The sequence below is a fragment of the Mchenga conophoros genome, linkage group LG10 (assembly GCF_057382185.1).
Source record: "Mchenga conophoros isolate Kocher_MC1m ecotype Shallow Benthic linkage group LG10, M_conophoros_male_GT1.1, whole genome shotgun sequence".
Classification (NCBI taxonomy): domain Eukaryota; kingdom Metazoa; phylum Chordata; class Actinopteri; order Cichliformes; family Cichlidae; genus Mchenga; species Mchenga conophoros.
Window position 1 is genome coordinate 4,586,277 of NC_140535.1, and position 21,582 is coordinate 4,607,858.

General features: G+C 40.6%; 1 protein-coding gene across 3 annotated transcripts in view; it reads right to left on the reverse strand.

The window, feature by feature from the left end:
* Positions 1-21,582, reverse strand: part of arhgap32b (Rho GTPase activating protein 32b) — a 131,906-nt gene that overhangs the window by 75,797 nt on the left and 34,527 nt on the right. For all 3 annotated transcript variants that reach the window (XM_085288269.1, XM_085288268.1, XM_085288267.1), the window contains exon 2: positions 8,723-8,843. In XM_085288269.1, coding sequence (XP_085144395.1) covers positions 8,723-8,817 — 95 coding nt within the window. In that variant the 5' untranslated portion in view covers positions 8,818-8,843. The remainder of the gene's footprint in view (positions 1-8,722; positions 8,844-21,582) is intronic.

The following is a 21,582-nucleotide window of genomic DNA, read 5'->3' on the forward strand; positions in this document are numbered from 1 at the left end:
GGCGAGTCTAAAGGTAAACGGCACAAAGTCAGAGATGAGACATGAATAAATACAGACAAAGCACAACAACAACTAGTAATGCCAGTTTGGGTGGCTCTGATCACTATTTATGAGAGCAACTCTTAAGAGCATAAACATGTTTTCTGTACTGAACTGAACACACATGGATACATGCCACTTTTAGAACTGCCAATATTACCCTCCAGAGAATATCATGGCACTGGTTTGGTGAAAGAGATATCCAGCAAATAGCAAATGGGGGCTGCAGGGAGTATACTGCCTCATGTTCGGCCTCACAAGAATTAAGTGAATTTGTTTAGTTTAAATTGATATTTCAAGTCAATAATTTATCCACAAGGAATAAGCTAGTGAATCAGCACGTCCAGAACTGAAAGAAAGCAGTTTATTGCACTGACGGTGACAGTTGTTTCTTTCGGTTCCTTCCATGACTTTGTGTTTTAAAAGTGTGCAATTTAAAAACTCAGCCAACTTCATCGCTATTACAGACAGACTTGCTAGGACACTGATTAGTCTGTGAATCAACATACTGTACTTTAACGTGAGAAGCAGCTGGGCAGGGCCTGGCTATCCAATATAACATAACCAGCTTCTAGGAGCTGCCTCTGGCTCCAGAAATTTTTATGTGAAATTCGAGCTCGGTTTCGGGACATTCAATCACTGAAAGGGAATGAATGAAAACAACGGTGGGGAACTGAAACTGGTTCCACCTCCGTGACGCAGAGAGACTTCCTAAGCCTTTGGGCTAATTACCATCAAAAAGGAAGCGAAAGGTTTTAACTCTCTGCAATTTCTATTTCTTTATGTTTTATATACAGTGGAATGTTTTCTCTGGCAAGAGGCATAAATGAGTCTATATCATCTTTGGTACTGGAACAGTATTCACATTTCAGATATTCAGACGTATAAAAGGCTTAGGAAGTCTCTCCCTCACAGAGGTGGAACTAGTTTTAGTTCCCCACTGTTGTTTTAATACATTTCCTTTCAGTGATTGAATATCCCGAAACCGAGCTGAAATTTCACTAAAAACCGCACGCATGCACGCACACACACACACACACACACACACACACACACACACACACACACACACACACACACACACAGCCAAAAAAGAAAAGAAACACATTTTAATCTGAGTATAGCATCACGTTAACTTGCAGGATATTGTCCTGGGCAGCCGAGTAGCAGAGGGTGTTGTTAATCATTTTCAGCTGCTTTGGTGTTAACAAAATTAGCAACAGGTGCTCTGCAGAGGCAACAGTGGTACAACCCCGGGAAACAGCAGTGGCTTTACAGGTGGAGGCCACTGACACTTTTCCCTACTCACATTTTCTGTTGTTTACAAGCTAGGGTCAATGTCACAACTGACAGCATGAGGCGATATCTAACCCTACAGAGGTTGCACAGGTAGTCCGATTCCTCCTGAAGAGCTCCAGAAGAGCTGGACAGGGCTGAAGAAGGTCCCTAACCCATCATCAGGACTGCTTCTTTGTGCAAGGTGGAAAAGGATGAGCACTGCCAGAGCTCTAAAAAAAAAAAAATACCACCCTCCCAACCAGACTGGCCACCCCAGGTGCCACCCCGAAGCTAAAACAATAAAATTCAATCAAATATCAAATGGACGGTTATGTTTTCACAGTGAAGCTCAGATATCCGAGTGTAAGTGAATGCAGCATCGGCTTTTGCACTATGAGCATCACGTTAGCAAAGGTAGGAGAGCCAAGCGCGAAAGAGGCACCGCAGGAAACAATTTTTCGGCGAAAGAAAATGAGGAGAGAATAAATGTCCCGGTAAGTAATATTAAGTTTGTTGAGTTTAGTAAACTTCGGTAAAATTAGAATACCAAAAAAATAACACTTAAAGAATTATTGCAACCGTCGGGTATTTCAGACAGTAGGCTACAGGGGGGAGCTAGCATAAGAGTTACGAGTTATACGATATAATCCAAGTCGTAACATTGCTGTGTGGAGCTGCAGATTTGGTTGCAGGTTAACAGCTGGACTGGCCATTGGGCATTTGCCGGTAGGCCGATGTGTAAATATAACTCAGTTGTTTGGTGAATGAAACCTGAAAGCACATGCTTTAAAAACAAAGGGTTGCGTCCTATTCAAGACAGATGAAGGTATGGCCTCCTGACATTTATATGACTAACTCTGCATTCGCCTTAGGTGAACAGAGCTATCAGAATCTCACAGTTCTATCATGAAGCACATCATATCATTGCCTGAATGTGATCACCATAAAGCCTCTGAAGTGAGATCTCTGGGATTCTGACAACTCCGGTGCGGAGCTGTGAAACTGAAGCACAGAACCCTTGCATCTCACGACTACCATGATTACATCATATTACACCTTTTTCAATACCGGTGAAGACGTTGCTGGGTTCAGTGCCGAAATGCCCAACAATCAGTGTTATCATTCAGCTTCATCATTAAAACCATGTTTGATTATCACACTTTTAATCAGTCATGTAGACACTGCTGTAGCGCCACCAAAGCCTGACAACTATGCAGGCAACACAGTAACATTTGTTTGTTTTGTGTCTACGAAAAAATGGCAGAACTCGGTACTCGTGGTGCTCTCTGGAGATTTTTCAGCTTCATGAGAGGACAAAAATCTGCATTTTGGTTGATTTTGGATTTGACAAGAATGCTAAGAGGCAGCACAGTGATGTGGTGCTTAGCAGTGGCACCTCACTGTGAGCGGGGGCTTTCCCGTATGGGGTCAGCAAGTCTCCCTGTGTGTTTTCTCCAGGTAACCTGGCTTCCTCCCACAGTCCAAAGACATGCAGGTGATCAGTTCATAATGTGGGAACTCAGAGACATTATTAATGTTCTGTCAGTAGATGTTACAATGACAGTTGTAAACGTGTTGGGGGCTAGAAAACAGATGATAGCCGTGTTAACCAGCACTCATCTACACTACTTTGATCTCTTTTTGTTTTGCTTTGTTTTTTTAAACAACAAAGCAGCTGGACATCAGCTTCATCAGATCAAACTGAAATATAAGCAAGCATCCAAAGCAGGGTGTAACCGCATTCTGCACCGGGATGTTGATACCGACATGGAAAAAAACCTGCAAGCACAGCTAACATCAGCCAGCAAACTAAACTGACTTTTTGTGCTTGCAATGTTATACATGGAGCAAAGCACCTCACATATCAGCAACTACTGAGGAAATGTATTAGTGGTTTCACACAGCTCCAAAATGGATTTGGATTTTGAGGTGAATTTGTTTGGCCAATTCCTGACTTCGTCCATTTATAATTTGCTCAGTTTAAAACATTTTATAGGTTTTCTGTCTCAGAAAGAAGAAAAAAAGTCCACTAGTTTTTTTTTCTCTTGGTTTAACAACTAACAACGTGGTTTTCAGGGGTATCAGTTTGCATTTCTTCTGCTACTGCATATAACAGGTTCCACAGGTGTCATTTTCCTCCCTTATTTTAGATTCCCATCTAACTCCAAGTTAAACAGGATTCCCAAGGTTCCAAAAGCAAAGTTAAATACATTTCATGTTGCAAATAGTTTGATGCACTCTGGTTTTTCATTTTAACTCTTGCATCACCTCACGTCTTGGTCACAAAGAACATCCTGATAATGTACAATAACTAAAATTCTAGATATTAAGTTAATAAGACCAGACCATTTTTTATAAAGTTTTGATACTTATAATTTTGGGTTGGATAATCCGTGGAGCATCAACTGGAAACTAACGTGCCTGACAAAAAACCTCAATTGGAAAAATGGCATGTTCTATTCAGGGCATCAATACGTGAAAATTCAATAGAAAACTGGGCTTTTTTCTCTGACCGGCTATGAAATATCAATAATAACAATAATAATAATAAAATGTTCTTTTGAGCAGATCAAAAGTAAAGTCTGATGCATGTCATTTCCCATTTAAAAGGAAAAAATCTGGGAAAGCAAAGAGCAGCAATAAATGGATAGAAAGACAGCAAACAGGGTGGAATCCATCAGTAGGCAGCGCACAGGATTTCAACCTTATGCATGTTTTGGATCTCATCCACAGGCTGGAAGTCTCTCCAGTCAGCCAGCAGTTTAGCTGCCATCCCAGTGAGGCAGTTTATCTGTCCTACATATGGCATCACAGACGGGACTTCCATCCACATATTTCTACCAGTTACTAATGAACTGTTTTCATCCTATGAAGGGGAAGCTCTGATCCGGCATGTTGTTGTGCTCCAGCTGTACTTTTAAACAGCACTACAGGGTCAGCAGCTATCAATGCTCAACTGAAATATGTCTTGATGGCTCCATAAATATTTCTCTGCTATTGATTAAGTATATCTGTTGCTCAGCAAAAACTGGGCATGGAATAAATGCTCGACTGTAATAACCATTAACCAACCATTAAAGAGTAGCGTGGCTGCTGGGCAGCATATATTATTAAAAATCTAAGATACGTATGTGGATATATACGAATATATATGAATAATGATGCTGTTGGGTCAGATATGAACTTTGCGATAAGTGGCACACTTTGTAATTTTTATTACAATATTATTATTTATGTTAAATTCAGAGGTGGACATGCTGATTTCAAGGTCCAAACATTCTCCTTTCAGAGAACAGAATTTATGGTTTCATCAATTATGGGATGCTGTTCAGGTCCTGAAGCGGCCCCAGAATATTACACTACCACAAGTTTATGAAATGCTGTGTTAGTTTTATGACAGATGTAATGAAATGCAAACCTTTAAAAAGTCTTGTGGATCATTAAGATGTTTTTTGGTAAAAGTGAGATGATCCTGTTAGTCCAGCAGTGGCTTTCTCCCTTGGATACCATTTTTTTCCATTCTCTTTCTTGCTGTTGAGTCATGAACACTGACTGTTGACAAGGTAAAAGAGGTCTGGGACAAGTGAGGGGGTAACTACTTTTTCCAGAAAAAGCCAGGTAGGTTGGACAGCTTATTTCTCTTAATAAATGTAATCATAATTTAAAAAGTGCATTTTCCTGGGTTATTGCTGACTAGTGACTAAGGACTAAAAGATTTTAAATCTCCAAGCACCAGTGATTGGGTCCTTGTACCTTTGTGCTCATTAGTGTGAGAGAGTTGAGGGGCTTTGGCGTCATGTAGATCAGCGGTCCCCAACCCCCGGGCCTCGGACCGGTACCGGTCCATGAGTCGTTTGGTACCGGGCCGCGAGAGTTGAGGCTCAGGTGTGAAATTTATGGTTTTCAGGGTTTTTATCGGTTTTCAGCGTTATTTTGTTATCGTTTTTATCGTTAACTCTGTTTTCCTGGGTCTTTTCACGTGTGTTATGAATAAATCTTCTTTTTTTCGGTACCGGTACTAGTTTTATTTTGTTGTATTTATCCGCGACACCTTAAAGGCCGGTCCGTGAAAATAATTGATTGATTGATTGATTGGTAATTTATTTCAACATGTGAACAATATACAAGTACATTTAGAAAAGAAAATAATGTCGGGCATAAACCGGTCCGTGGCGCAAAAAAGGTTGGGGACCGCTGATGTAGATCCATTCACTCTTAGACATTAAGAGTGAATGGATCGACATAATTGTTACGAAGCTGCACATCACATGTGGAAATACATCTACTGTCGGCTTTCTGTTGCCCTACGACACAGAATGTCTCTCTCAGCATAGGAACATTGGACAATGTATAATTGTGTTAAAACAACTTTCTTTTTCACGGCCGCACATTGTATGCCTGGATGTTGCCACGGCAACAATGTTCAATGAAACACTGTTCAATGAAAAGTCGCAATTTCCATAATGATGCATTGCAACGCTCTTCAGAGGACACGAACCAAATCTGAATTTGAAGCCTCTCTGATTAATTCACTTGGAAGAGTTTGTTAAAGGGGACGTGTTCTGCTCATTTCAAACTGCACCTTTATTTCTTTAGAATTTGCTGGAGCAGCTTTGCATGATTCCCAATTAACACATAACTCCTATGTATCTTATACTGGGCCTTGGTGCCCTTTAAGGCAGTTTTCTTCTCACTGGCTGCCCCTCGCAAACCCAGGTTTGAAAAACAAGTGGGTGGGACTTCTGCGCTATATAGTTTTAAGATGCTTGTTTTCGAGTCTGGACATGTATGTACAACATGTGCTACATATAGGAAAGTTATTTTTTCTTATTAGGACATTTGTCACCACATTGCCCAAGATCCAAACATTATGTTTCCTATTCAAAGATTTAACTTGTCTCATGATTAACTTCCATAGTCACGAGACAAATGATGTTATCCTGAATCAGATGGCATTTTCTTCCCCATAGACTCATAAGCTGTGTATGCTTTGTAAACCCAGCCACTCTGTTTAAAAGGCTGCAACGTAATATGTCTCTGAACATTTTGCAAAATCAAAACAATCAGAAAGGAGCAAAGGCAGAGATTTCCCACAATGCAACTCAAAATGATCTTTCATTAGACCCTTGCTGTGGTAATTTCCTCAGATGTTGCACACTAGTCTCTAAACCTAATCGCCAAAAACACAATATCACAAACGATGACAACACTATGACATAATCAAGGATATTTCCTCAGACTTGTCAAAGCAGAAAGACTCAGTTGTTTTAATGTGTTTAGCAGTATTAACAACAAAAAGTAAATGTATATTCACAAGTAAAAACTGACATACTTGCCCTTAGGTGACATGTTAAAAAACATGCTGCACTCTCAGCTCAAACCTGCACATCTTGTGAGCTCAGATAAACATCAGGTTACTCATTAACGTTTTATCAGATCCCTGAATCAACACATGAAAGCTATACCCCCAGCAGCCTGCGCCCGCCTTAAATTACCAGCAATGTGATCCATTTGGTTCGTTTGCATAGGCCTCCTCCTGCACTCCATCCTGCTCTGTGGTCCGCTTATCCCAGACTTGATTACGACATCCCAAAACAGCATGCAGCTTTACAGCATTCAGCTCTGCGTCACCTCCTGAGGCCCTCGTGTCCCCAATTGGGGTTCTCGTCACTCGTCAGTCCCGGCTCCTGATCCTGTGATCAAACTTTGTCCACCACGATTCAGCCGGCTACTTTTATACTGCACTAGGTCAAGCCAAAAACCTTCTCCTACCCACACAGAAAAAAGAAATAATCTGCAGTGTCAGGTTGAGCAGACATACTCCTGTATAGATACTTTATACATCATCATCATCAGGAAACATTTAGCAAAAAAGGAATCATCCAATTCATAGTTTCCCTTTGCTCATCTTCACCTCTTCTAATTTTTCACCAGCTTGCTCTCACTAGTAACGTGGGACCACTGTCTCATATATGCTAAGCTGCTGCTGCCATGGTAACCTCAGTACAGGATTTAGACCCAGTTCAGGACTGGAGGGGCACTGAGAAAGGGGCAGGTGGAAGAGCTGAGCGGCCTTAACTGTAATCCCCAACACCATGAGCAAAAAATAGAAAAACTAAGCTAGACAGCACATCTGCAAAAACACAGACAGATGCGCACGACACGCCACTAATCCAGCAGCGAGAATAGCCCACATTAGCAGTAACGTTGGCGAGATAGACAGAGGCCTCTGTCTACCTGCTCAGACGAACAGCATAAAGGTGTAGTTCAGAGAAGGCTGCAGAAAATCTGTCTTCGTCAATCAAATGCGAGTGGTGACTAACAGAAATAGTAAGGAAATAACAGCTAAATGACTCACAGCCTTCATTCCCTTCATTATGCAATCTCACATTGTATAATGTGAGAAAGGAGATCCCCGGAACGTGTCGGAGATTACTTATACCTCAGTGGTAGAGAGCGTAACAACCGGAATGTTCCAGGAGCACCCGCTGGCTCATGATAGAGCTCGCTATGCACAGGGAGGCATACCTTGGAACAGCTACAGCAGTGTTTGTCCTAAAACATCCCTGTGAAGCATGCGTGTTTACTGGATGAAAGTCCATATGCGTTTTTGTGAATGTGCATGCTTGAGGGGAGGGTGTGTGTGACGACAGTCCGTGTGGGTGTGGGTGCACAGCTGTAGAGATGACGTAACTAGCTGAAAGCTGATCTACTCAGCCTATCGATGGGAACACTGGTTTTTGGAGCTGGGATCTGGGAGTCTGAATGAGGAGTTTCCAGCAGTGATGGCTAGTTGCTATGGGGCTTTACGGTTTCTGTGTGTGTGTGTGTGTCTGTGTGTGTGTGTGCTGGAGTGTGAGGGGGGGGGGCTGTACAAACTCAACCTATCAGCAAAGCTACAGCGCTCAGGCACGTTTACCAATGCCTCCCCTCCTCCTCTGCATGCGCATACCCTGGTGTCATTTCTCCTTCAGGCACAGAGGAAGCCAAGTAACTCCCCCCTTGTGTCATAGCGTGAACACACACACACTCTTACGAGCACAAACCAGATTCTCCAACTATCAGCTGAAAAACTGAACTGCCTGCCAGTGCATTTGCCTCACATGAAGTGAGAGTAATGGTACAGAAGACGAGACACACGCATGCACAGAGAGAAGAAGATGGGCTCACTTACTGTAAGTAAGCAAGCACACACACACCCCTTCCCATCCTCCGACCTCACCCCCAAAACACACACAGATGCTCACAAACTCTCCATACCTGTTTTCTGAGTATAAACAAACTAACATGCTATTCAAAGCCCTAAGGTGTGGTCCTTCTCTTCCACACACTCTCCACTCTGATGGAGAACGTCGGGGGCAGTGTGTTCCTGGGGGTGTGTGCCAGCCTCATGCAGCTCGCTTACCTGTCCAAGATGTCATGGCTGGATGTGGCTGTGGCTCCCAGTAAACCCAGTGCTGCACTCCCCACCGCTGCGGCAGCCCCGCTGCCTGCCTCCATGATACTGACTCACTGCAATGAGAAGCCTGCCAGAGAAGCGGAGAGGGAGGGGGAGAGAGGGAGGGGGCGGGAGGGAAGGGGGAGGATGTGAAGAGGTAGAGCAAGAGGGAGAAAGAGGAACGAGATAAAAAGAAATCACATGTAGGAACTCGACAGAGGGGGGGGAAAGCAGAGGGATGGAGAGGAATGTGGGGAATAAGAAAAGAGACAAGACTGAGAACATGATGTGGTGTAAAAGGTACACAGGAAAAGATGTGCGAAGACGGGCGGGGTGGGGGGGGTGGGTGAGATTGGGGTGGTAGAAAAAAAACAAAAACAAATTAACTTTAGTCAGCAGACCAGATAAGTCATGACTTTTGCACGACAGGATTTTTTTCTTTGGTCCCAACACATGGCACACGCTGTCCAATGTGAACCAAAAGTCAAACAACATCATCAGCTCCATCGGCTTTCCCGCTGCGGTAGCTGTGCTGTCTGAAGTCTCCATCCTCAAACAGTCTTTTTACAGTCCTCGCATCTTTTGGTCAGCCATTCTTTTTCACATCTCCACAAGTAGGTCTGATTTCAAGGGAAAGTTCCAAAAACATTCCAGAAAGTCCTAAAAGGTTATAGCAAACGAATGTGTTCTCCACCCTCATCAACGTCAGCCACAAACTACAAGCAGAATGCTAGCATAGGATGTTCAGCAATGCAAATCTCACGCCAAAAGTTACTACGCTTACCAAAAAGCTCAACACCGGCCTCTGACTGGTCGAGTTGGTTGTGCAGCAGCATTTCAACTTATCCATCATGCGCAGCGATTTCTCATGTTAGTCTGGTAAAAAACAGTTTGTTTGCTTTACAGTCTACTGCAGCCTGTGGCAGTTACTCTTTGGTAAACAACATATCTGTTAAATGAAGGAGTGAGACAAAGTAAACACATGCAAAGAAGTTGGTGGTTCGATCCCTGGCTTCACCAGTCTGCATGCCAAATATCTTTGGGCAAGATATTAACCCCAAGCTGCTCTCAGATGCATCGGAGTACGAATGTGTATGAATGGTAGTTAGTAAGCACTGAAATTATAGAAGACTGTGCTTGTGCGAATGGGTGTGAATATGGCATGTTGTATAGAGCGCTTTGAGTACTACGAAGAGTAGAAAAGCGCTATATAAGAATCATGTAATTTACTACTTACCAGAAATTATTTTCTGTGTTGAAAAATGACTACTTCCTAATATCTTCAAGTGCTTATTCTATAAAGGCAACAGTTCGACAAAGATTTAATTTACAGTAATGTAACATATCACGAGAAGATGCAAACCCTGATATATCAAAGGCGCAAACAAGGAAATGTGAGGCTTACAAACTGACACCATCGATGCATCCATCACTTATAACAACTAAACAACCTGTACGTATAGCTATAGTTACCGTTCACTACTGCTCTTAAGATCCACCTGCAGCCTTTGAATGTTTTTAAACCGAGAATCTTTAAATGTGTGTTCACTTTGTTCTTTGTTTATTAAAATCACACCTTATATCATCTTGCTCCATTTAGCGGATGCAGGTTATTATGTGTTCAAGCAGAAACATGTAGGAGCTGAAAGTCCTTTGAAGTTATTACACATCAGACTTATAACCTGAACCAAAACTATGTTTTTCCTTCAAATGAATGAATTGCAAAATGCTTTAAATTATTTTGTCATCATGTGACTATGGAATAAAGTTACTACCTGAGGGGTCTCTGCACGTCATAGAAACAGCTAGCACTCCTTCCTGTGTTCAGTGCCAAGCACACATAGTGGGAGCATTGTACAGTGATTAAGGTGACTTTAGGGAATATTAACAGCGCTCATCACCCACCCACTGAATCATCACCGTGACTATAATCACAGGAGAGAACATCTTCGCATCTCTGGTATTATCTCTGTAATACCACCCACCACAAAACCTCCCAGGGAAATCTTAACATGTCAGTGCAACAAAACAGATCACAGTGACACAACAGGAATGACCAAGAACTTTACACCCCCTGGGAGCCAAAGAGCCAGATTTCTGTGGCAGTCAATGGCTACGCTCTGTAATCCCAAGAGGATGGTGCCAAGAGTGGGGCGCGAGAGGAGAAAGCGTAGGAGGAAGAGGATCTTCACAAGCCACACTGAAGCAGCTGGTTCTACATCCGAGGCAGACTTGCCGGGCATACGTAATCCTCCGGCCTCTCTGGTGCACACAGAGTGTAGCTCAGGCAAAAAAGGCACCATGTTTAAAAGGCACATGTCATCTATTAACATGGATAGTAATTTAATGCCAGTATTAGAGACTCCAAATATTTGCCTCACCTTCTTTTGAGACATTTAACTCATTCACTGCCATTGACGTCTATAGCCGTCAATTGCAGTGAATGAGTCAATGGGTTTAACTCATTCACTGCCAATGGCTGGCAGTGAATGAGTTAAGTGACTCAGAGATCTTTGTCCTGAAAATAACAAGCATGCACTTGAATCCAGAGTGATTAAGCTTCTTCCAAACCAATCGAAAAGCGACGAACTCTTTTGACCTGTGACCGTCTTTGATATAAGCAGTAAGTCTGAATGGAAAGATGATAAACTTTTCTGTATGCTGCACAGCGCAGTTCACCTTTTTTAACCACCACATTATTGACCTGCAGCACGTGGCTGTATTGACTGCTATGCACAAGCGGACTGGCCTGGCACAACCCGGGCAAGTTGTTGACATGGACATGGGCTTCATGTTGGAAACACAGCTTGCCCTGAGCTACTGTTAACTCACACACAAAGGCAGCTCATCCCATTTGACATTAACTAGATGTTTTTTGTGTGACTTCATCCGCCTGTTTATGCTGTGGGTATGGAAACACATATCCCTTTAGGTACCGTGTGCAGACGGAATGAAGTGTGTGCATTTGTTAACAGAAAGCGAGTTTGTGTATACCAAGCAGGCAGCCAGGCACAGCAAAGCAGGGTGAGCTTCCCACGAACACCTGATGCAGCAGAAAAAGCCACAACATGGCTGACCTTGAGAGAGGACAGAGCCTCAGCTCATCTCACAGGAGATTAAAAATCAAGATTCAATAGTCTCTACACAATAAACATCCTCACTCTAATCTGAATGGCAAAAACAGGAAATCTTGAGCTTACTAGAGCCCAACTGGGAGCGGTTAGCAATCTCATCTCACAGCAAAAAGGCTCTAGGTTCAGACCTCCGGGGGGTGTTCTACGAAGGAAGGTCAACATAGTTTTGTTTGCCTTTGCTGGCTCACTCTCCGCGTTGCTGTTTATTTCCACTGTGATGACTGAACATTAAAGCTCTGACATTTTAAACTGATTGAAGAAGTATTCTTGGTTTTTGTTCTAGAAGCTGTATTTCCGGACTTGGCAGATTATAATAAAGAATACCAACATTTACACATTCGCTGCACCAAATGAATACATGCTCGTTGCTGTGAAAATGTGACCCGCTGTTTCAGTGGTTTTACTTAGGTACGGCTTAACAACTTGCACATTTAAAGTGAGAATATACAATGTACCTCAAACATACTGTAAATTAAAGGCTCTGTGAAAAGTTGGCACTTCCAGCTGATGTTAAACCAAAACTCAGAATATAAGATGCTCCAGAACAGGTTAGGTGTTTAGTTCAAGTTACCACAGTGACTTAGCCATTCAGACTTTATGCTTGGCTCGCTCAGCCGTTTATTTCTGTAGCAGACCCTTCTGGTATGTGGTTGTCTCTCTCTGGTGGCCCTGTGTACCCCAACTTTTACATTCTGACACTGGGATAAGCTAGCCCCCTGAGCCTACAATGCATTAACGGATCATCAGAACAACTAATTTCTTAGTCGACTAAACAAGGAAAAAGAATTAGACTAACCGACTAGTCTAAAACTAAAAAACACCCTCATATATCAAGTTAAAGTAGTGAAAAAAACTAATAAAAAGGGCATTCCAAACCATTAGTCACCATTAATCATGCCGATTAACAGCTTGCATCACGCATTATCAACATTACACATTATACTCCAGACGACGAAAAAGAAAGACACTTAAAATAAACCAATGGAAAGAATATGATATTAAAAAACACGATACTACAAAAGATGTTCACATATTACTCAAACACGACAAATTAACAGTAGAAAAACTGATAAACCTAAGTTTATTACCCCGAGGTCGTATTAAACGGCTACCACATCTGGAACCTACTAGTAACAATGGTGATGATTAGTCAACTAGTCGAGCATGTTCCTTTACTTAGAATAAGTCAATGTTCTAATATTTTCCGGTCCACGTACATGTACATTCTTTCATGTTTAATCAAACAAACAAACATAAAAAAATAGATATGAAGATGTAATTATTGTCTCAATGCAAATGCAACCATCCATGCTCCCAAATGTATCAGCTAGGGGACGCACCAGGTCCAAAAACTGGAACATGGAAAACTGGAAAAATTCAGACAATGTGACGGTTAAGATCTTAAGTTTACTTGTAGTTTTTCTTTAAAAATAAAAATCGAATTCAATTACATTTCAGTTTAAGAAACGAGTGTGAAAATGTTAATTCCCATAAAGGTCACATTTTAACTTTTTATCTTTTGCCTCTGTCACTTTCGGTTCAATGTCACGAAGCACAGCGTCTCCGGAGTGCGGTAGTGAGTCATAAATATAAACAGGTCACTCAACATTAAATCAATATCAGCAAGGCGAAGTTCACTCATCCCTCCTTCACTTTAAGCCACAGCAGCTACAATTTAAAGAGACAGAGACTTGATGCTCGTCTGCAACATGAGCTTCTCTCATTTACCTTTTCTCTGTTACAGCTCAACAGTAATTCTAGCGCTTCAGATTTGTACAGTAATGACTTCAGCATTAAAAAATAAATAAATCTGAGATTATGAGATTAAAACAAAGCAGAAATTGTATGTCTATAAACAGAGCTGCATTGAGTACTGGACATTAATTACTGAAATGATAGCAGCATTGAAAAGAAAAATGCTGTCATGGAAGGAAAGTTCTACTTTGAACAGTCTGCATTTAACTTTGTTTTCTGTTTAATGCTTTCACTCTATTTTTTAAATCTGTTTCCATTTTTTTAAACTTCCTCCTACTTTGCTGTTCACAGTACGTTCTTCTTCGTTAGTACTGAGAGCAGTCTTAGCAGATGATTTAGGCGTTAGTGCCCCCATCGCTTGCTGTAGTGTATTAAAATAACACATTTACACATTTAGAATATGACACGTCAATAAAATTCTGCATCGACGATTATGTCGGCGAATCGTTGCAGCCTTGCATACACGTCTGATGCAACTTGCCATCTAAACTAGCTAGCGATAGCATATAATTTAGCATGCTACCCTTTTATCCTTGTATAGTAATTTCTGGCTCCAAAAAACACCAAACTGCGACACTTCAAAAAAAGAAGATAAAACAAATCAATATGACATGAGATGTCACCTCATCCTGGAGAAATGTGAATTGAATTATTCGTTTGGTCTCCATTTATCCTTTTGTGGACACCACGTAAATATTCTAGTTGTTTCATCATGTTTGTGTTTAAGGAATAATCTAAACAGACTTTTAGGAAGCACCAACATTAATAGTAAAAACCTCCACGAAACCTTGAATGGAAACCACTGAAAAAGCTCAACTGTCCTGTATAATGAGTTATAGGATGGGTAAGTTAGAGTTTTAAGTAGTTCAAACTTTCGAGTTCAGGGAAACTGTTTGACAGGTGAAGGGTGCTTTTGTGCTCACGCTGATCCATCACCCTGTGGCACGATGGATCTGATGTCACCTCGACTGGCTTTGACCTGTCGCACATCTCTTGATTTTTGTAACATGGTGCCGCTGCCACCATGGCTGGTCTCAGGTTGTACAGAACCTCAGAGATTCACTTCCTTCTATAAATACAAGTGGCTGTTATAGATGTTACTGGTGCCACGTGAAGCGACCAACACGGCAGGCATACTGGAGCTTAAAGGGGCTGATGGAGAACTGCAACAGTCATTAAAATATCTGAAGTAAAGTAGTAGATTTGGGTACATACAAACACGCCACCTCCATAGAGCCATTTCACTACTGTGGCTAAAACACGCCAAAGGAGCGCCAGCATGTAGTCGCCTCCTGTTCTGACACCGCTGACCTCCTCGACCTCGAACACGCACAGAATGATAAACCACTGGGGGCCCATCCAGTGGAGCCCTTTCCCTAACTTGAAAGACTTCAAATACATTGATGTGCAAATTAGCCAGTAATGGCAACCTGGACACTTCTGGACCAGTTTTTGACAACCTAGCAACAGCATTGAGCTTTGAATGGAGCATTTCACTCCAGTGTCTCTGAGAGGCTCACTGAATACCAGCAATATGCAACCATTTCATGCTTTCTGATACGGACAGGCAAGCAGCAATTTGTAGAAGTTGTTTCGCAAAATGAAGAGGTCATTAAAGTTTCCCACGACAAACATCATTTAGAGAGTGAGCAGCAGGCCGGCTCAGTTCTGCCACATTTATCTGTAACAGTATAAACAGAGATTTGTCGACTTTTCATGCCTCTTTCCCAGTACATTCACACTGAGCAGGGATTAAGAGTGGTGCTGGGAGGTGTACAAAATAGGAATTCCACATATAGCCTTACCAGTAAAGAGACACAACGGCCCAGTGGGTATTTTCAAATAAACTACTTGAAAATACCCACTGGGATCACTAAAGAGCACATCGGCACATCATAACACACATTCTACATGAACAGAAGGCAGCGTGTGAAACAAACTTCTAATTCAAAGACCTTTCCTCTGATTTTTTTTTCCAGAGCCTTTTTGCACTAGCACCTACTCGGCTTGGCTCTACTGTTTTTGTTGTCCATTACAGTAGAGTACCACCTTAATGTGGGTGGGATCATTGAAGAAATGCAGGACCGGAAGAGATCACTTTGATCCCCAGTCAAGTAGGTACTAAAAAAAAAAAAAAAAAGTACTAGGTAATCGGTACTACCACCTAATGGAAACCCCTAAAAACCAAGTGGTCGAGTTAAGTGGAAAAGAACCAAATAAACTCATGCCGTTACCAGCATTCATGCGTGTGCGTGGTCTTTATTTGTCAAATAACTAGTGTTTGTATCCTGCTAACCATACAGGAAGCATAATAGTCTGTAAACAGCTGAGAGGGGCTCTGTAACCTCATTTAAGAACAATAAAGAGAGGGAGGATGAAAATGAAAGCAGAGATGCTCCAAAAATGTGTAACCAATAGAAGACCTCTGTCTGCTGTGAAATGTGGGTGTGAACTTTTGCTAACATAATTTAAAAATGGTACGTTTATGTTTTTGATATTTGTCTCTCTTTTTTCTCCCAACAGATAATTTTAAACCTATACAAAGACCCAAATATCAAAAAAAATAAAATAAAAATGGAGTACTATGTTGTTAACAACACTCCTACTGTAGCAGCCACATACTGCATAAGTCACATCCACTATTTCACTCACAGGTTTATTCAACATTTTAAGGAACATATTTTAAAATCAAACTACCTTTTTAAACAGTGCCTGGGTTCTTATCTTACTCCCACGCCACTACAAGACTGACATTTACAGTGACTTGTGTTTTTTGCTTAATGAGGTTCTTCCCCATTTCCAACATTCCTCCCACTGTGTTAAACTCTATTCTGCAGAGCCTCATCAGCACTGGGAGAACCATTGAACCCTTGAGCTAGTGCCAGCAGCAATGTACAACAAAACAGTGTGTGGAGAAATGCCTTCACACAATCATTCTAAAGGGTACAATGTGATACACTTGTGGCAGGAACCACTCTGATGTTTAGGAAACTTTTTTGTGTACAACTAATGAATGTGCCTGCAGTGTTATCGCTGCAATCAGCCTTTATTCTCCATTCATGCAGCAGTAATGCCAGGAGCAGAGCTGCCTGTCGATTAGAGAGAAACTGCTCTGAAAGGTCACACGACACGTCTCAAAGGTTACAGGTTGGATCCTCAAGAGAGCCATCTGTTCTGTCAAAGCGTCCTTGAGGAAGAAAGTGAAGTTTCTCTAACACCCAACACAAGTGAAAACACACAAGAAAACATACTGCACTGTCTTGCATTAAAAAAAGGTCTCCAATAACACCACACATCAGTTACAAGACACAAAGTAAACTCTGCAGCATCAAATATTCATGTGTGACGGTGAATGAAACATGTCATGTCCATATTTAAGAAAATATTTCTCAGTTATAATTAAAGCACCACCTGGAACCCATCCATCCAAATAGTGTCACCAACAATAAGTGCTTGCTCAAATATGGAGTTTTACAGGAAATTTTTAACTCCCCAATATTCATACTTGGATGTAAGCCTCAGATTAGACATTCTGATTCAACTGAAGGGTAAGAAAGACCAATGACATTTTCATTATTTTATCTTTTCTTTTGATTTTACTGTAATACATGTACTGATTTTTCAAAATCTCGTCTCTGATGTACACATAGTACTACATAAGATAATAATTTAAAAAACAAAAACTCCTGATTCAGTTCAGTTTTAGAACAAGGGAACCCGTGGATCTGAAGCCACATGCAACACAACACAGCATTTGTGTGAAATTACAGTGAACTGAATTACTTGAATTGAATTAAATGAAGGCCGTCACTTGTTTAAACGTTAAGAGAAGCTCAGACTTGAAGCCTTCCTGTAATACCAAAGCCATCCTTTATGCAGTTCCGTGGCATTTAAACCAGTTTAACATGCTGGCGGGTGGATCTTCTCCCAGTTTTGGTGTGACGGAGCCGTTTGAAAGCAGGTAGCTGAACTGACTTGACTGAGGAACGTGTAACCAAAGAGAAACCATGACTCTTCTTATTTTATTAATTCTTTTTCAGTTAATTAGGTTAACAAAAATTTAAAATTGTATATTTTACAAGTGCTTTAGTTATCATCACCAAATACGTTTTTGGGCAACTTGCAGTTCATATCCTAGATGTTCTTATCAGATTAGCATCAGACTAAAGAGAACAGCACTTTCTCTCAGTCTCTGTGTATATTTGAGTAGATATTTAACATTTGATTAAGATAATCAGGAAATGTTACAGACAAACTGAATCCAGAACACGAGTGAGCTAGAGACCTTAAGGCAACTCAAAAACACACATTTATAATTCATAATAGTGTTGCAGTGTGATCCACGCACACAGAGCAACATGAAGGATACAATTAAGCTTGATTAGGATGTGATAAAAATATTTTTGGTCAACTGAAATTATTAAAAAATATATTTTAAAAAGATGTTTGAAAAAAAAAAAACAACAACTTACAAATTAACTCAAAATAGAAATACACAGGAAATGTCTTTATCTTTGTTACTCTGGTGAAAGGTCTGACTCGGCACGTCTGAGTCGTGTGACTTTACAAAGTGTTGTCCTGAATACTTACTAAAATAAAGCTTTCAGACAAAAACTAAAACTAATTAGAAAATACAAAACTGTAACAACTACAACCTTCAGTCTGTTGATTTTATAAATGCTTTCTTTTGTATGAGTTTACTGAAAAAAAAATCTATTAAAATTGTTAATACAATGTTGTATTCTTCCTTACTGATTAAAAGCACTTATGTTCTTGATAATGACGACACTATTTATATGCACGCTGCCACTTTTGCACTTTGTGTGTCACAGTTCTTTATGTTTCATATCAAACATCTTGATATCACTGTGCACTTTATAATCTGGTTTCTTGGCCTTCATTTAGTTAAGGAGGCAGTTTTACTAGCAGCTTCATGTTCAATGCCATGTTGGGTAAACCCTGAATAACATCAAACAGCTGCTATGATTTGTGTTCCTCTAGTTTGCTTCTTACATCATTTTTTAACTCAGTAGCACAACGTTGTCCAACTTTACACCTCAGTCATTGAATAACCTTCAGTGCACTTTAAAGCTGAAATCTTGTGTCTCCTTGAGAGAGTTCAGAGCTCATATAAAGACCTCTGTAACTGCTATTCATAAGCTGGACCTAGGGCTGGGCCATATTATACCGTTCACGGTAATACCGGTATAATGTTAGGCAACGATAGGAAAATGAAATATCGCGATAGAATATGAGTAAAACGCGCATGCGCAGTGCCTTTGTTTTCATACGCACATGGCCGATTGTTGAGTGAAACAGATGAACCAGAATTGGTTTGTAAAAATGGTGCAACTTCAGTGATGTGGAACTGGTTTGGTGTTTGTCCGTCAGATACACGACAAAGCACATTTTTTTGCAGAACATGCAAGCGGCCATCGTTATTGTCGTATTTGTCGGACTAAGATGCCCTTAAATCTGGGAGTAATCTGGGTCCTAAACTCCGTATACTTCAGGTCAAACGAACACTGCAGCATCACTAAGAGTTAAAAACTGTCTAAATTCTTTCATCTTTAATAAAACGATCAGCATTGCTGCTTTACCAGGTGTAACTATGAAGTTTAACTTCCAGGCATCCATGAAAACAAAATGTATTACATTTAACGGAGTTAGAAGCTAGCAGGAAGCTAGCGGAAGTTAGCTCGCTAGTTTCGCTAGTTACCTAAGCATGATATTGCATGTTCTGACTGAGAGATTTCTGAAAAAAATCAAACGTACAGCTCTGCTATCACTTCCAACATAAATGAAGACAGAAAACTAAACAGCAGTGACGTTTGTAGGGTTACTGAAGTTGGGCTAGCTGGTATATAATGATGTGCTACGTGATCGCTAGCGACACAGCTATGTTAGCATAACATAAACAGTGAAGCTGGAGGACGAACACTAACACTTTTCCACTTATAAAAGTTAACGTTAAGGTTCCTCATGGTTAGAGACAAATGCAATCGCATGGCAGGATGCTGTAAACGGACCAATCTTCAGTCAGGAGAACAACTGAGATAATCCATCCACAATACGAGGTTAGTCATTAGTATACTGCAACAACATGGGAATAGAGCCGCTGCCAGAGAATTCAACATTAATGAATCAATGGTACAGAAGTGGAGGAAGCAAGAAGAATGAGTTTAATAAAGTTTGATTTATCTGACTGCTTTGTTTCGCTTAATGTGCCTTATAATCCCGTGCACCTTATGGTCCGAAAAATACGTACTGCACACTGCAGTTTAATGTTGCAAAGCACCTCTTTTTAACTTCAGTGGATATTATACATGGTTATGCTCAGGATATGTCAGCCCATTTCTACTGGAAATGCCTTTTGGTTAAACTTTCAGCAAGGAATTTGCATTTGCACTGTTACATTTTTATAAAGCTTTAATGTACATAAAAACCAGCTTCTTGTTTAAGTGAAAATAAATGGAAGGTTGTCTTTTTGCGCTAGTAATGTTGTGGAGTTGTATTTTGTCTCGCATCAATTATATCGTCGGTTATATCGTTATCGCAAATTTTCAAATATATATCGTGATAAATATTTTTGGCCATATTGCCCTGCTCTAGCTGGACCTTATATTTGGATTATTTTGACTCGTTGTTTTGTCCGTATTGATGTTGGGTTCACTTTCTGTATGATGTTAGAAAGGTAGTGCTGTTGAATTGACATTGTTGACCTAATTCACATCCTCTCAGAAGCTACAGTTTTACATTGTTACAGCAATTACCATTATCATGTCTCGTAAGGCCAAAGCAGCTGCTCTTTCACTTGTTGCACAGTCTTCTTTTTAAAATGAGACTCCTATGAAAGAGCAGGCACTGAGGCCACTGCTGACAACAGAGGGAGAATTTTAAATAATGAGCATCTCCCTACACAGAGAATCATTTTGATGAGTTGCCACCCAAGCGCAGAATGAACTGTATTTACAATGAGGCTGGGGCCTTGTGAAGTTATTGTGAATGACCACACATAACCCCAAAGCAATGGTATAATGGTAAATAGCAAAATACAATGTGAGAGTAGCACGTTAAGCTAAAAAAAAAAAAAAAAAAAAAAAGAAAGAAAGAAAGAAAGAAAGAAAGAAAGAAAGAAAAAAAACCCATCAGTTTTAAGAAGAAGTAGGGCTGTGCGGTATGATCAAAATCTCATGTCCCGATATAAGACATCTATTGTCTGATAATGATGTAAAATCACAAAAATTTTACATTTTCTGTAAATCTCGGGCAGCTCGAGCTGTGTGAAGTGTTTCCAGCTGGGCGTTGTGTAGCTGGAGTCGAGTGTTTTAACGATGTATGAAACTATACATTTTTAGACCTACGTTTTAACGTACGCCGTTTTCTTTGTAAGTATTTATTACACGGCGTGCTGCGGGGAAAAGCCTGTTCTAACGTTTGAGTCTAAGGTTTATTTTTTAGCACCTGACGGCTCCTTTTTGCTTCTCATCCGTAAATAATCTGCATCTTTCACGTGATTCAGTTTATTTTGAAAAGTCTCAACAGGATCTTGAGCTTTATTGTGAAAGGTTTATGTGGAACAAGCGGACACGCGGTGGTTTTACCGTCGCTGTTGCTAACGACAACGCATAAAAACAAATGCTTGTCCGTCTGTAGTGTGGTTATTTTAAATATAAGAGAAAGAGAGAACTTTAAGAAATTAATATAGCCACTACAGTGACCATCAGAACGATGAAAAAAATATTGCCGTAAACAGTTTATTTTGCAACACCACGAAACAAACAATAGCGTAAAATGAAACGATAGATTTTTTTATATCGTCATCCGATATATATCGTTATATCGAACAGCCCTATAATACAAGGAAGGCACAATGTGTGCAATTATTCATGAGTTTTGCCTGAAAAAGAGGCCTGCCCAAACCATAGCAACCGTTAA